General features: G+C 52.9%; 4 protein-coding genes across 4 annotated transcripts; 2 read left to right on the top strand and 2 right to left on the bottom strand.

Annotated features, from left to right (window-relative positions):
• Positions 1–275: 275 nt before the first annotated feature.
• Positions 276–2,463, bottom strand: BJY04DRAFT_208831 (peptidase family M49-domain-containing protein; the record flags this gene model as incomplete). The annotated part of the gene is made up of 5 exons (XM_073714044.1): positions 276–668; positions 736–833; positions 911–1,349; positions 1,401–2,225; positions 2,290–2,463. 5 exons carry the CDS (start codon positions 2,461–2,463, stop codon positions 276–278), a joined length of 1,929 nt encoding a protein of 642 aa, XP_073568888.1.
• Positions 2,464–3,164: 701 nt separating this feature from the next.
• On the bottom strand, positions 3,165–7,707 carry BJY04DRAFT_229417 (uncharacterized protein; the record flags this gene model as incomplete). The annotated part of the gene is made up of 2 exons (XM_073719064.1): positions 3,165–5,307; positions 5,414–7,707. The coding sequence occupies 2 exons, from the start codon at positions 7,705–7,707 to the stop codon at positions 3,165–3,167; spliced, it is 4,437 nt and encodes a 1,478-aa protein (XP_073568887.1).
• A 1,962-nt stretch (positions 7,708–9,669) lies between these two features.
• Positions 9,670–11,384, top strand: BJY04DRAFT_220438 (uncharacterized protein; the record flags this gene model as incomplete). The annotated part of the gene is made up of 5 exons (XM_073716874.1): positions 9,670–10,135; positions 10,186–10,440; positions 10,488–10,736; positions 10,782–11,030; positions 11,092–11,384. The coding sequence occupies 5 exons, from the start codon at positions 9,670–9,672 to the stop codon at positions 11,382–11,384; spliced, it is 1,512 nt and encodes a 503-aa protein (XP_073568886.1).
• A 479-nt stretch (positions 11,385–11,863) lies between these two features.
• On the top strand, positions 11,864–13,423 carry BJY04DRAFT_229413 (O-methyltransferase-domain-containing protein). Its single transcript, XM_073719063.1, has 5 exons — positions 11,864–12,108; positions 12,168–12,446; positions 12,501–12,551; positions 12,602–13,152; positions 13,215–13,423. Exons 1-5 carry the CDS (start codon positions 11,869–11,871, stop codon positions 13,375–13,377), a joined length of 1,284 nt encoding a protein of 427 aa, XP_073568885.1. The 5' UTR covers positions 11,864–11,868; the 3' UTR covers positions 13,378–13,423.
• Positions 13,424–13,443: the final 20 nt, after the last annotated feature.

Raw genomic sequence — 13,443 nt, 5'->3', positions numbered from 1 at the left:
TGGGCACAGAAGGGCTTATTTAGAGGAAGAGAGCGGCCGGACTTATAGGTGGGAATTTCAGTGTCAGATACGCTGTGTAACGCCAGTAAGACTAGGCTTAGAATGGAAAAGATATCGCGCGCCGATGCTCGTCAGCCCTGCTGTACTACTTGGTTGTATATGCTTACCAGCTATACAACAGTGACAGAGCCCTCACCCTCTCTCTCCCTCTCTCCCATGCTTCCACAGGATACGTACGAATCAAAATGACAGAACCAAAATCCATCAATTGCCTCTTACACCCCCCTCTCCACCCACGGCTGAATGATCCCCTCATTCGTCTCCTCGTACACCTTCACCGACACCACCTCTTCACCCCCTGTAACAACCGGATTGGGCTGCACAAACCTCCACCGCGGCTTCGGCTTCGGGCACACAATCTGCCTCCACTCCTCGTACACGTCCTCGACCTGGCACAGCGGCTCGTACCACTCCTTGCAGGCGGATACATCCGCCGTGCATCGCCAGATGTGCAGGCGACAGAGGTAGTCGCCTAGCACAGGCTTTCCGTCGGAGTGACATCTGGTGCTGTCGACGCGGACGGTAAATCTGGAGGCATCGCGGTCGTGGTCGATGCGGATCACGCCGGAGCTGGACTGGAGAAGGTGCTTGAGGATGGAGTAATGGGCCTAGAAGGGATTCTGGAATTAGGTCCCGTATAGAAGGGACTCGAATGACGGGGTGAATGGTTCTTACCTGATGGTGTACCTGGCCCCAGGTCTTGGTCTCGACGTTATAGTGTTCGAGGGCTTGGAGGCCGTCAACGCCGATGTTCAGGTACGTGGTGTAGAGGGCTAGTAGAATGGCCAAACGTAAGCTATCCTTGAGCCGATGCTATGGATATCTCCCCATCAGAACCGGAATCACTCACGCTCATCAGCAGTGATTTCACTTTCATCGATATATCCAAAAATCTCCAATATCTCCTTGTTATCCATGGGGTACTCCGACACCAAGATGGCGCGGCGTTCCTCAACCGTTCCTGAGAGCTCGCGAAAGGTGCTTGACCATTTTTGGCCGGGGGTGTAGTGACTAGACACTGGGCCGTTGGTCAAGGGGCTTATGGGGGGACTCTGCTTGTCGAAGTTGTACACCCCGGGCGAAGTTTCGCTGAAGAGCTTCCCCGTTCCGTGTCCTATCAACTCGTGAATGGTCGTTGTGAGGAATCGCACAATGTGGGTAGTCCGCTTGAACTGCGTCAGCTCAGAGGGGTCGACCCAAGGGCAAGGCAGGCGAGGGTTATTGTTGGCGCTGAGGCGGTTTGCCAGCACAATGTTCCTAAACCCGCAGGTTTCTCGGATATATTCGTACTACAGACAACTATCAGTCACCATACCTCAGAAACTACTAAAGAAACTTGCGTTGGGAAGATTGGCAGCCTCAAAGACGATGCTGCCGCAGACTGCAAGCGCGTGAACGCTGGTGAAGTCCGGGGCCTCGAAGAGACTCTTCTCAAAGGGGCCCTTGCCATTGTTGATTCCTTCCACAGCCCACGGAAGCTGTTGAATAATTGCCGTGGAGCTATTCACAAAGCGCTTGAGTCTTGCTGTTTCATCAGGGTCAGCAATTCCTACCATGGCTTCCCACTCGGATCTGATCCCAGCGGGATCCCGGTACGCCTCGATGAATCCGATCATGTTTTCCACTCTTGCAGCGATATCTGTGACCCAGATCTTTTGAGACTCTTGAAAGGCATCCAGGCTGCCGGTGCGGAAGGCCTCGATGTACTTGTTCAAGGTCCTCTCCTGTTTCTCGTTGTTTGCGTACTGCCTTGCGTGACTCAAGGCAAGGCATATCTCGGACAACTCGCTGGCATGATCGCCATTAACAAGAAGGATATCACCTTCCAGCTCTGTTGGATCTGTGACCTCTGCGGAAGCTTGCAGCAGATAATAAAGTGGCTTCCCGTCACGCAACTGCTTGCATACTCGAGTATTTTCAGGCCCGATGGAGTGCTTTCTCATGATGTCCGAGATCCTATCAATCTCGTCCTTGGAAATGGGTTCGGTGCCAGAATAGTAGGCAGACTGTGCCTTCTCACCAGGGTATCCGAGGTTGAATGGAGGGACCGACAACAAAGGCTCGATGATCCTCTCCAGTCGCGCCTTTGTTGATGGCGTGATGCCCGCAATTCTTCTCAGAGCTTCGGCACTCAGCTCGGGCACGAATTTCTGGTCTCCCTCTCCCTGTGAGGAATTAGATTGTGTACATAGTCGATGACTTGCGGGTGGCTGTCTCGCTGCTACTGACATAGTAATTCCTTAAATTGCAGAGGAAGACTGCCGCATATTCCAGAAAGGAATCCAACTCCTCTTTTGTTATGCCGCATCTCGCGATCAGAGACTCCCAATCCCCGCCGCAAGCGCGATGGAGCTCGAGGATCAGATCGAAAATCTCGGTGCTTTCGGCTGAGATCTGAGGCATGACAATTCTACTCCCATGCCATGCGGCTCGGGCGAGCCAATGGGCATAAAGCTTCTCTCGTGGCTCGAGAGCATCGAAAATAGGCTTGATCGCTAGCTGATTGATTGTAGATTTGGTTGCAGACATGGTGTTGATGTTGGGCAGTGGGGAGATTGGGAAGCAACAAACAGGCAAAGAACGAGTGTAGCTTTCTTTTGTAATAAGAGGGGTTGCTGCAGCCATGCATGCCCATCTCAATGGGCTGTCTATCTATGTCATTTCTTTGTTTTCATCTTGTGTGGCTGCATTAGCTAGGTAATCACTACCCTTGTCCACACCCCGCCACTCTTTCTTTTTCTGCCAGTCTTACCGGATCTGCTGATGTCAAAACAGTCCTGCTGTTGTGATATGTGCTTGGTGTCTTGTCTCCCCTCGTGTGGACTGGGTATCCCCGGTGAGTCGCGACGAGAGCAGCCCCGGCGCAAACCTAACCCCAATCCACTAACCAGGCGTCTGTAGCGGTATCGGTGTACGGTTGACTGCTGGTTGTTTTACTTGCATCTTCCTGGCGGAGGACCATGGGCTGAATGTGGAACCGAGGGTTCCTAAGTATGACAATGTAGTAAGCTGCAATTCTCGAATACAAGTAGCTGTTATCAGATATGTACCAGCTACGAGTAGCTAGTTCCATCAGATATAAGACAAATAGCAACCGATCGCAACTAGGTATGATAGATCCCCCATCGCACAGCCTGGGACTTGACATTGCCATTACACTGCATGTCCCCCCTGGCGCCAATTTTGTCATTCCACGCAAACTGCGCCACCGCATCATTGATAATATCAATCATATCCTGCCCGCCAACCTGGAAGTTCACATTCCCATCTGTCCGAGTCGCCTCGACCCCAAAGGCACAAGTTCCCGCCACACCAATGGTTCGGTGCCGCTGCCCAACAACCTGCGTCGTCCACCCCGTCGTCGGATCCTCCTCGATATTGCGGATAATCTGCAGGCAGTCCTCGACAAGCGGGGATCCATCGGTAGTCTGATTCTCAAAAGACGTCTCTCCGCATTCGTTCTTGCCCTGCTGCAGGTCGCAGGGGAAGTTAGGGCTCGACCCTTTGCTTGTTTCGTCCCAGGAGGTGAACGCCCGCTCGGCACTGCAGATGGGTAGACGGATAAAGCCTGGCGTCGTGATATCAACGTCCATTAGGCTCTCGGCGCTGGATGGATCCGTTGCGTCGACGACCGCGGCGCCATTCTCCCTACCGTTGTGGATCCACGTTCGGACAGCCGCGCGCACAATGTCCTCGCGCGTGATGCTGCCCCAGTCACTGCCCGTCAGCGAAACCATACCCGGAAGGGCAGAGAATTTGTTATCGACGTAGATCTCGTTGCAGCCTGGATACGTGCTGCTAGACGCGCATTTTAGCACCCGAGATTCGCCCTTCGGGTGCACGAGGTAGTACTGGCGCCCGTCAATACAGGCACCTGTAGAATCCATCGTGGCGTCCTCGAGATACTGGCTCAGCTGCCTTTCATCGCATCCATGACCGGAGTCAAGGATAAAGGGGTAAGCCTGTGACGCCTGCCAGAGAGCGGGGATGGAGAAGCCATAGAAGGATTTTTGGATGTTAGCGCGGAGTTCGTTCTTTGCGTTGCCGGAGTCGTCGGGCTCGCCTGCAAAGGCGCCCTCGATGAGTTTGCCGTTTTGCATGCTGTCCTGCAGGATCTTCAGTGGTTCGTCGTTTCCGCTGAAGAGTTCCTCTAGAGATAGGGAGGTGATGTTTGCCCAGCCGTTGATGACTTGACCCATGTAGTGGGAGAATTGGTCCTGGGCTTCGGGCGACCAGGGGGGTGAGTTTGTGGGTAGGAGGTCTTTGGCCATGGTTGCTGTCTGCCCGACGATCATCAGGGTGATTTCTTTGCTGTTTTGCCAGATTTGAGGGTTCCGAGTGAACCACGGCATGGGCTTGAGGATTGAGTTGAAGAAGGGCGCGCCGGCGGACAGCGTTCCGATGGTGATTAGGTTAAGTAGGACCCTGAGCCAGGTGTTGTCGTCGGCTGTGGGCACAGGCGCGAATGTATTCTCCATGTCATCGAGGGTAAAGCTGGTCAGGGCGGCAACATCAAAGAGAGCGTCGTGGTAGTCTGCGTGCATCTTGTGGATGAAGACTAGGGAATTCCAGATTAGTTGCGCCGCAGGTCCTGATGTCTCGCCGTTTGCACCGGCAGGACAGTCCAAAGTGATACAGCTCTCGGAGACCAGTTCGCCGCAGTTGGCCTGAGCTCCCATATGCAAAGTAGTCGAAACCGATTGCATGAAGCTGATACCCGGCCTCTTGGAGTCGGTGTCTCTCCAGATCCGGAGCACGTCAGCCCATGCAGCATCCGCCCCAAGAGTCTGCCATCGCTCATCTGGATAGTACCACGTTGCGTCAACGATCATTGGGTCTTCACAGTTAAAGTCCGTCCAGTTGCCATTTCGCGAGTGATCCGCCTTTGGATCCTCCCCTGCCAACGCCATTGACTTGAATGAAGCCCAGCTGAGTGCTGGAGCAGGGACTTCATGATATGTCTGTAGATCAGTGGCCCAATCGGTTGTTCCGCCTAGACCCCAAGCACTATACATCTTTGCCCGAGTCCTCTTGGTAGCAGGGCTCATGTAGCCGACCCACTCGTTGTCGTCGTATACCAGGATGTCGCTGTTACTACTGCTGTCAACGAACTTGGCCACAACTCTGCTCGGGTCTGCCAGAATCTCCTCGATCTCGGCGTCAGCAAGATACCCTGCCGTGCCAGTACATTTGCCTTTTTTGGCGTTCGAGTTCAGGCGATCACCGGTGAAGAGACATTCCGGGCCCCTGGAGAGAAGGTCAGTCAGTCTTTCTGTGCTTCCAACTACCTTGCAGAGATATATCGGACGGCAAGACGGGCATGGAAAGCAGGAACAGAACGAAAGAAACTCACCAACATCCAGCCTCCGCCATCTTGAACGACCGGCCATACGAGGTGACCCCAACAACCACCTTCCTCCCCGGCACACCCGCCTTGGTGATCATCGCAAGCGACTGTCTTGTTTCCGTCAGATTCACCTGACTCCGAAGACAGTTACCCGTATCACAGCCCTCTTGCGAGTTACTATTATGCGCATCCCACTGCCCATGCAAATCATAGGTCATATAAACAATATAATCCACAATCCTCCCAATCTCCGCAATCGGAAACTGCTTCAAATACCAGTACGAGGACGGCGCCGCAATCGACACCGACTTCCCAGGAAGCATATTCTTCAAAATCACCAGAAATGCAAGATAATTCGGGCCTTCCTCCGCCGTACCGGGGTCGTACTCAGGGAGATCCGGCGCACCGGGGTATTCCCAATCGATATCGACTCCGTCAAGATCATGGAGTTTAATGAAGTCGGCGATTTTCTTCGCCATCACAAGTCGGTTCTCGGGACGGACTCCGGTCCGGAAGATAGGGTATGTCGCGTCGCTATTGGAGAAGTCCCAGCCGCCGAATGAGAGGATTCGTTTGACGCCCGAGAGACGCTTGAATTCGTTGAATTGATACGTTGACAGGATATCGCCGACCTCGACGTCGTAGTCGGGGGTTAACGTGCCGAATCCGAAATGGATGTGCGTGTGGGCGGAGGTATCGATTTGCGTGGCATCTTGATACAGACACTCTCTGCTCAGACAGTACCCTTCGTAGTAGCCAATAGTGATAGCGCCTGTTCCGTCGCCTTTCACGACGTCAAGACCACAGTTCGAGATACAGCCGTAGGAACCTGGTTCCGCGGTTCCAGGGGCGCCGGTGTTCGTGTCGATACAAAAGTCCTTAGTGATACCACACTGGCCCCAGATATTGCAGCAGGCGTTTAGAGGACACGGATTCATCTCCGAGATGTCAGTATCATCGCCAGCAGCGGGTGGTTTTGATCCAGGCTTTTGAGGGCCGCACACGGCGTTGGCGATTGGTGCTGGGAACGGGGGAGTACCACTACTCAAACACATGATGGTGTCTTTGAATAGGAGCTGGCATCCGTTCCAGCCCCAGGTTCTGGCATTGAACTTCTCCAGGTCATCGAGGGTAAGGCTGTACTCTGCGGCGAGACTCGCGCAGTTATCGACTTCGGTAACCTGGTGCGTAAAACATGTTCCATCGGGATTGGGATCAGGACGGAAATCAGGGAGCTCGCCGGCGGAACAACAAACGTGTTGTTTTGGTTGCAGCGTGGCGCAGAAGTTCTCGCCGGGATTGTATTTGGTGAAGTCGGCGCCTGAGATACCGCACTTTGTGGCGAGCTCGGCGCAGCCGTTGCCGGATTCGACTTGCACGGTAGTGCATTCAGCGCGAGCATGGAGGGTTCGTCTATCCAGAGCCGTCGAGTTCGTTCTTGTGATTGTGCGATTACCATGGAGAAGTGGCGTGGTGAAGGTAGCAGGCGCAGTGAATTTCCGCGACCCATTAAAATCAAGGCAGGTGGCATTGGCCCAGGATTGAATCGCCTCCTGAATTGGCGTGAAAGTGCCGTTACTCGTCGTCATGATACCAAAGATATGCGTGCCATCGTACTGTTTCCCGGGTCCGCACAGCTGCATGGCCAAACTGGGCGTTGTCACGTTCAAGTCCTCCAGATTATCCTGAAAGATCTTGAGCGCAGAGTTCGACTCGCCGCTGAATCCCTCATTCAGCAGGCCTTGTCCGATATACAGACCAATAGAGGCACGACCGGATCTGCCATAAAGAATGAATGGCCTATCCGTGGTTGCTCCATGGCCGTTATCCACGTATGTCCGGAGCTGCTTAACGAGAGAGCGCAGCCCCGAACTGGCAAGCCCGTACCCTTCTTCCCACCAGCCCATCTCGAATTCAACCTCAATCGGCTTGGCAGCTGAGGCAGAGGCAATGCGCATGCCTGACTCAGACGGCGGGAGCTGCGCAAAGTCAGGACCGTAGGATGAACAGGCGTGGACCTTGTGGTTCGTGCCGGTATCATCGACGGGGTCGTACAGGGAGAAGTCGTAAAAGACGGTCTCTTTGCAGTGCTTGATCTGCTTGAAGTTGGGATACACGGACCAGTTGCCCGTGTTGGAACCGGCAACGCTGCATCGCTCAGGGCAGACATCGGCGCTGCTGCGGTACCCTGGGCTTGCGGATTTGCGGTAGCCGGGGGTGGCTAGGGCTCCAGGTGTGGAGAGCAGTAGTCCAACACCGACAGCAGTAAGTGCTGTGGTGATGGATGAGAATGTCACCATTTTTGGGACGGAAGAAAAGAAATGTAAATGAATGTGAGTAATGACAGACTGTGTCAAAGAATGAATGAATGGATGCTTATCAAGATTCCCTCTGACCGAGCAGAATGGCGCGGTAGGTTATATACTCTGTCGGCATACAGTCCCGATATACATGCCATGCCATTGTTCCTGATGCAAGTATTACTGCATCAAATGCCCCGTCGGGCTACAGTCATCTCGGTGTGCGCGTGGAGCGTTTCAGCGGGATATCGGGCACCTCCAATTGACGACCTAATGCAGGTATGCACGCAGTACGACTCGCGCAGACTGTATACCAAATCTCGACGTTCTCGAGACTCCAATCATACTATATTCCGGTGGTGTTGGGGGCTGAATAACATCAAATTAGCCAAGATCGACAGCGGCTGAAATTAAACAAGCCCTAACGACCGTAGTCTCCGGCGTGGCCAGGAACAGTTCTGCCATTGGCCCTATACAACTACTCCAACGTCCCTAGCAGCGTCCTCTTTTGATCTAGTCCAACGGTGGGCTGTTGCTGTTGCATAAGTCTGTCTGGATCTAGGTTAGGGTTAGCCTTGTGACTTGAAATTGTATCTTAGCCGCAGCCAAACAGCCTTTCGCGTAAGAGCCGGCTGTTGCTGTTAATGAACTTTCCTCTTGGTTGTTCTATCTCTTCATGATCCAATGAATTTTACCTTACCCACCAAGGACTACAGCGTAGTATTTACTGATAAACGTGGGTTCTCTATTTGTTCAGAATTGCTACTCAGATATCCACAGACTCTGGCCTTTATCTCCAGTGCCGACGGCAATAGTTACAGGAATCCGTTTAGCGTGGCCGTCTGGAAAAGGTCTCCCTCTGCGAGTCCGGCAGGTAGAATTCACCCTGGCCAGCCTCAGACGTGCCCGGGAGCATTTAGCTGACATGAATAAACACTTGCAAGCCTAACACATTAATCCCTCCATCCCGTCGGCCCAGCCCACGGAACAACTACATATTGAGACAGCCGTCTTGACTACGCACTTGGATAGAATCAATCCACCTTTGAATCAAGCTAATCGCTAAAGTATAGTGCTAGTTCAACAATGCCACAAAGCGACCGAGCACGCCCATATGGAAAAGAATCCCGGAAACTCCCCGAACAGCCGGGCAAATTGCCTTGTCACAAAAAGGTAGAGGCTATGAAGTATATTCGGACTCCACCCGGGCACAGGAGTCCCTAAGCACCACATGCAGCGTGCCGCTACCGAAACGACATCAGCCTATGCATACCCCTCGTGCGCCCTGCAGAAAGCCGTTGAATCCTTATCTGCTATGCAAGGGCAATCCTTCAGCCTTTGGCACAGTGGCTAAATCTTGGTATTTGATAGTGGGGCCGTCTTGGGTTGTAGTTGGCTTCTGAGCCAGCACACTACCACTGGGGCGAGTTAGATTTAACGCAACAGGACAGGGTCTTAGAATCGCCGTCGAGGATTGATGTTTCCCAGATGAGCAGATTAAATTTGGAATGTACTGTTGGCAGTCGGCCGAGTCAGGTCATTGGCAGGTTCAACATTCCAGGAACAATCCTTTGGCATCTCCAAGTACCCCCACCCTGTTACTTCTCAGCCTTTCGCAAGGATTACCTGAGTCGAGCATGGCGAGTGAAGGAATACTCAGCTGTGCATGGTATACCTTCATTTATTCCTCTAGTAGTAGAGGTGGAGGTAAAGGACACCGCGCTAACAAAGTGGGTAGTAGGCAGATTTGACAGGCTTGCGTCTAGTATATGAGCTAGTAGGATATGGGATTTCTATATAAACCGTTATATCTTCGTCTTTGTCAATCATTCCCTCATTCAGTGTCAGGCTCAGCTAAGTAGAAGTCGCGCACCTCTCTGAGCACCAATCCAGCGCTGATATTGCAGAGCCAATATGCACTCGACACGACTTCTTCTACTGGCCGCCGGGGTCGTCCCAGCCATGACTGCAGTCATTGCCCGCCGCGCAGTTGAGTGCGACTTTTCCACGACAGCCGACTTTGGTGCTACGTGCGAGAGCTTTGCCAGCAGCTGGGGAACCACCGTTGAGATAATCCAGCAGCTGAACCCTGGCATCTCCTGCCCTGACCTTGACACCGATCTGCTTTACTGCGTGATCGGTACGGTCACCGATGATCCCCCAAGCACCTCATCTACGACGAGCACCAGCACGACATCCAGCACGACCACCACTCAACCACCGACGACCTTGACTACTACCACTAGGACCACCACAACAACGACCACGACTAGCACTGCCCCCAGCAACTCTCCCACCATGCCCGGAATTGTGGATAACTGCAACGGTTTCTATAAGGTATCCTCCGGCGACAACTGCGGCACTATCGCCTCCAAGAACGGTATAACCGAAGCCCAGTTCAGGAGCTGGAACACCGAGCTCAACAATGGTACGTTTGCAGCTTCCATGACATAGTAAGAGATTAACGGGCATACATAGAGTGCACCAACCTCTGGCTGGACTACTATGTCTGTGTCTCTGGTCCGGGAACAATCCCCAGCAGCACAAGCACCACCCCGCAGCAGCCTGAACCAACAGACGATCCATCTAACCCCGCTCCTCAAATGCCTGGCATTGCTGAGAACTGTGATGGCTTTTACAAGGTCTCCTCCGGGGACGGCTGTGACAGCATTGCGGCCAAGCATGGCATCTCTGTCACTCAATTCAGAAGCTGGAACAGCGATATCAACAGTCGTAAGCTCTTGCTCATCCTCCCATTATTGCCTGTCTGACCAAATAAGAATGCTCAAACCTCTGGCTCGACTACTACGTTTGCGTGCACGTTCCTGGCGCGACGACTACTACCACTACCTCGCAGGCCCCCCAACCAACTGCTGATCCTACCAAGCCTGAGCCACAGATGCCTGGTATTGTCGAGAACTGCGATGGCTTCCACAAGATAGCGTCAGGCGACCAATGCGGTACCATTGCGTCAAGATACGGCATTACCATCGACCAGTTCAAGTCTTGGAACAGCGACATTAACAACGGTACGTATTCAAGTAATCTAAAGTTCCACATGCCTAATGAACCAGACTGCACAAACCTCTGGATCGACTACTACGTCTGCGTGCACGTCCCCGGCGCATCCGTCACAACCACACAGCCACCCACCCCCGAACCAACCGCCGACCCCTCCAAGCCCGAGCCCCAAATGCCCGGTATCGAAGACAACTGCGACGGCTTCCACAAGATCGCCTCGGGCGACCAGTGCGGCACTATTGCCTCGAGGTACGGTATCACCCTCGACCAATTCCGAGCATGGAATAGCGATATCAACAGTGGTGCGTCAGGAATCTTTACCCCCCCTTTCCTTTCTAACTGCAAACTAACATACCTGCCTAGACTGCACAAACCTCTGGCTCGACTACTACGTCTGCGTGCATGTCCCCGGAGTAAGCACGACTATAACGCAAGCACCGGCTCCCCAGCCTACTACGCCCAATGCGCCCACGCCCCAGTTTCCGGGGATTGTGACTTACTGCAAGTCCTTTCATCTGGTGAAGGCTGGTGAGGGCTGTTGGTTTATCTATACGAATGCTGGGATTACCTTTGAGCAGTTCCGCGCTTGGAATACGCAGGTGAATGAGCAGTGCAGTAACTTGTGGACGGACTATTTCGTTTGTATTGGTGTCTAGACGATCATCGGGCTCTCTACAAGGATGCCCGTCTCTGTGTCGAAATATTGCTTCAGATAGGATTATCCGATAGATTGGTGTATAGAGTTTTGGATGGAGATGTATAGCCCGAGGTCACTGATATGCTAAACCCTATCTCAACAACATCAACGAGAAATAACAGAGGGTAGCGTACTTTATTCATGAAACATGCCGCCCTCCCTGGCCGCGCTAGCCGTCAAGGCTGCAAGCTGCATAAACTATAAGTAAACTAGTGCGTGGCTAAGCTGAAGGAGTAGATATCAGCGCCGCTAAATGCTCTGCACCAATCTCATCCACCTTTCAATCTAGAAGGATGCGGATACGCTTACGATAGCTTCTAGTAGAAGAAAGTGCATGAAGAAGTACCCCTCACTTGCAGGATCCTCGGTATTTATTGACGTTCCCCGCTGCTGCGAAAGGTATCTTCTGAATCTTCACCTGCAGAGCTCTGTTCTCGATTAACATGGACACTCTAACATTGCAAGAGCGTGCAGCTCAGATTTCACAAACAGCCACTGCATTGGCTGATGCCCTAGCTCAAACAGGCCATCCCCAACCAACATTTGAGCATGGCATTCCTGCCCATTTACACGGCGATGCCCCAGAATCAGCTGCGCGGGACCTTAAGCAACAACTGTTCGCCAAAGTCGATGAGCTACGCGCCTTACTCACCGATCCTGTGGCTACTCTTGTGCCTGAGATGGTCAGTTCTGGGTTCAAACACCACCAATGCCCTCGGGCCCTCTATCTAACAACATACAGCGCCTTCCCACTCTAAGCGTAAACCCAATTGTCCGTCTTGTCATTGCAGAGAACTTTCCAGAGAATGGAACTACAGTCTCCGATCTTGCACAGGCCCTTAATCTCAATGAAACTCTCGTCCGTCGGTTACTTGCACACGCCGCAACCCATCATATCTTCTACGAATCCAAACCAGACTTCTTCATCCATACCGCCGCCTCTCGAGTGCTCTCTGAGAACAAGGGAATGCGAGACTGGGTCCGCGTCGGGGCCGAAGAGGTTTTCCCAGGGGCATTCAAGGTGCAATCTACCCCGAGATATTCTGAAACTTGATATACTAAGACAACATTCCAGATCGGCGAGGCACTAATCCAGTTCCCAAATTCAGAGGAAACAGAGCACTGCGTACGTACTTTCCTGAATCCTTCTTTTTCCTAGGCTAATACAGTATCCAGGGCTGGAGCCTAGCAAACAATACCGACCAAGGCTGTTTCCAGGCATTAGCAACACAACCCGAGCGCGCAGCCCGGATCGCCACAACGATGAACTGGCAGATGCAGCACGCTGGCTTCTCGCCTAGCTATCTTGCCGAAGCGTTCCCGTGGCCCAACGAAGACAGTACGGACTTCACGATCGTCGACGTAGGTGGCAGCCTTGGGCATATCTCTCACGCTTTGGCGACATCCACTTCTCATCCTGCCGCGTCGCAGGCAAAGTTCATCATCCAGGATATGCCCGCTATCATCGTCCACAGCAAAGCTGCTCTGCCGGGGAATTTGAAAGACAGATTTTCCTTTCAAGAGCACGACTTCTTTACACCGCAGCCTGTTCACGGGGCGGATGTCTACCTTCTTCGCTCCGTCCTGCATGACTGGTCCGACAAGTATGCTGCGAAGATTCTCCAGGCGCTGATTCCGGGGTTGAAGAGTGGCGCGAAGGTTGTTATCAATGAGCGGATTATTCCGGCGTTCCATGAGGAGCATTACCTTGTTGAGAGGCAGTCAAGGTTAGTTCATTCGGGTGTCTACCGGGCATAGAGAGCAGCGGTACTAACGAGCTATCTGATAGGGACTTTGATATGTACATGCTTGGCTTTTCCAATGCCCGTGAGAGAACGAGGAGGGACTGGGAGGCTGTGATTAGCGCTGCCGATGAGCGATTCCAGTTGACGGAGGTGCGGCAGCAGAAGGGCTCGTTGTTGGCTGTGCTTGAGGTGACTTGGTTGGGTTGATGGTCTTGAAGTCCCTGCTAGAGAGCCAGGTTATGTTGCTCGAATCATATGTAGATTTAGACAGGA

This window comes from Aspergillus karnatakaensis, assembly GCF_047715665.1.
Source record: "Aspergillus karnatakaensis strain CBS 102800 unplaced genomic scaffold BJY04scaffold_40, whole genome shotgun sequence".
NCBI classification, from domain to species: Eukaryota; Fungi; Ascomycota; class Eurotiomycetes; order Eurotiales; family Aspergillaceae; genus Aspergillus; species Aspergillus karnatakaensis.
Note: the sequence above shows the minus strand (reverse complement) of the source record. Positions and strands in the feature narration are given on the sequence as shown.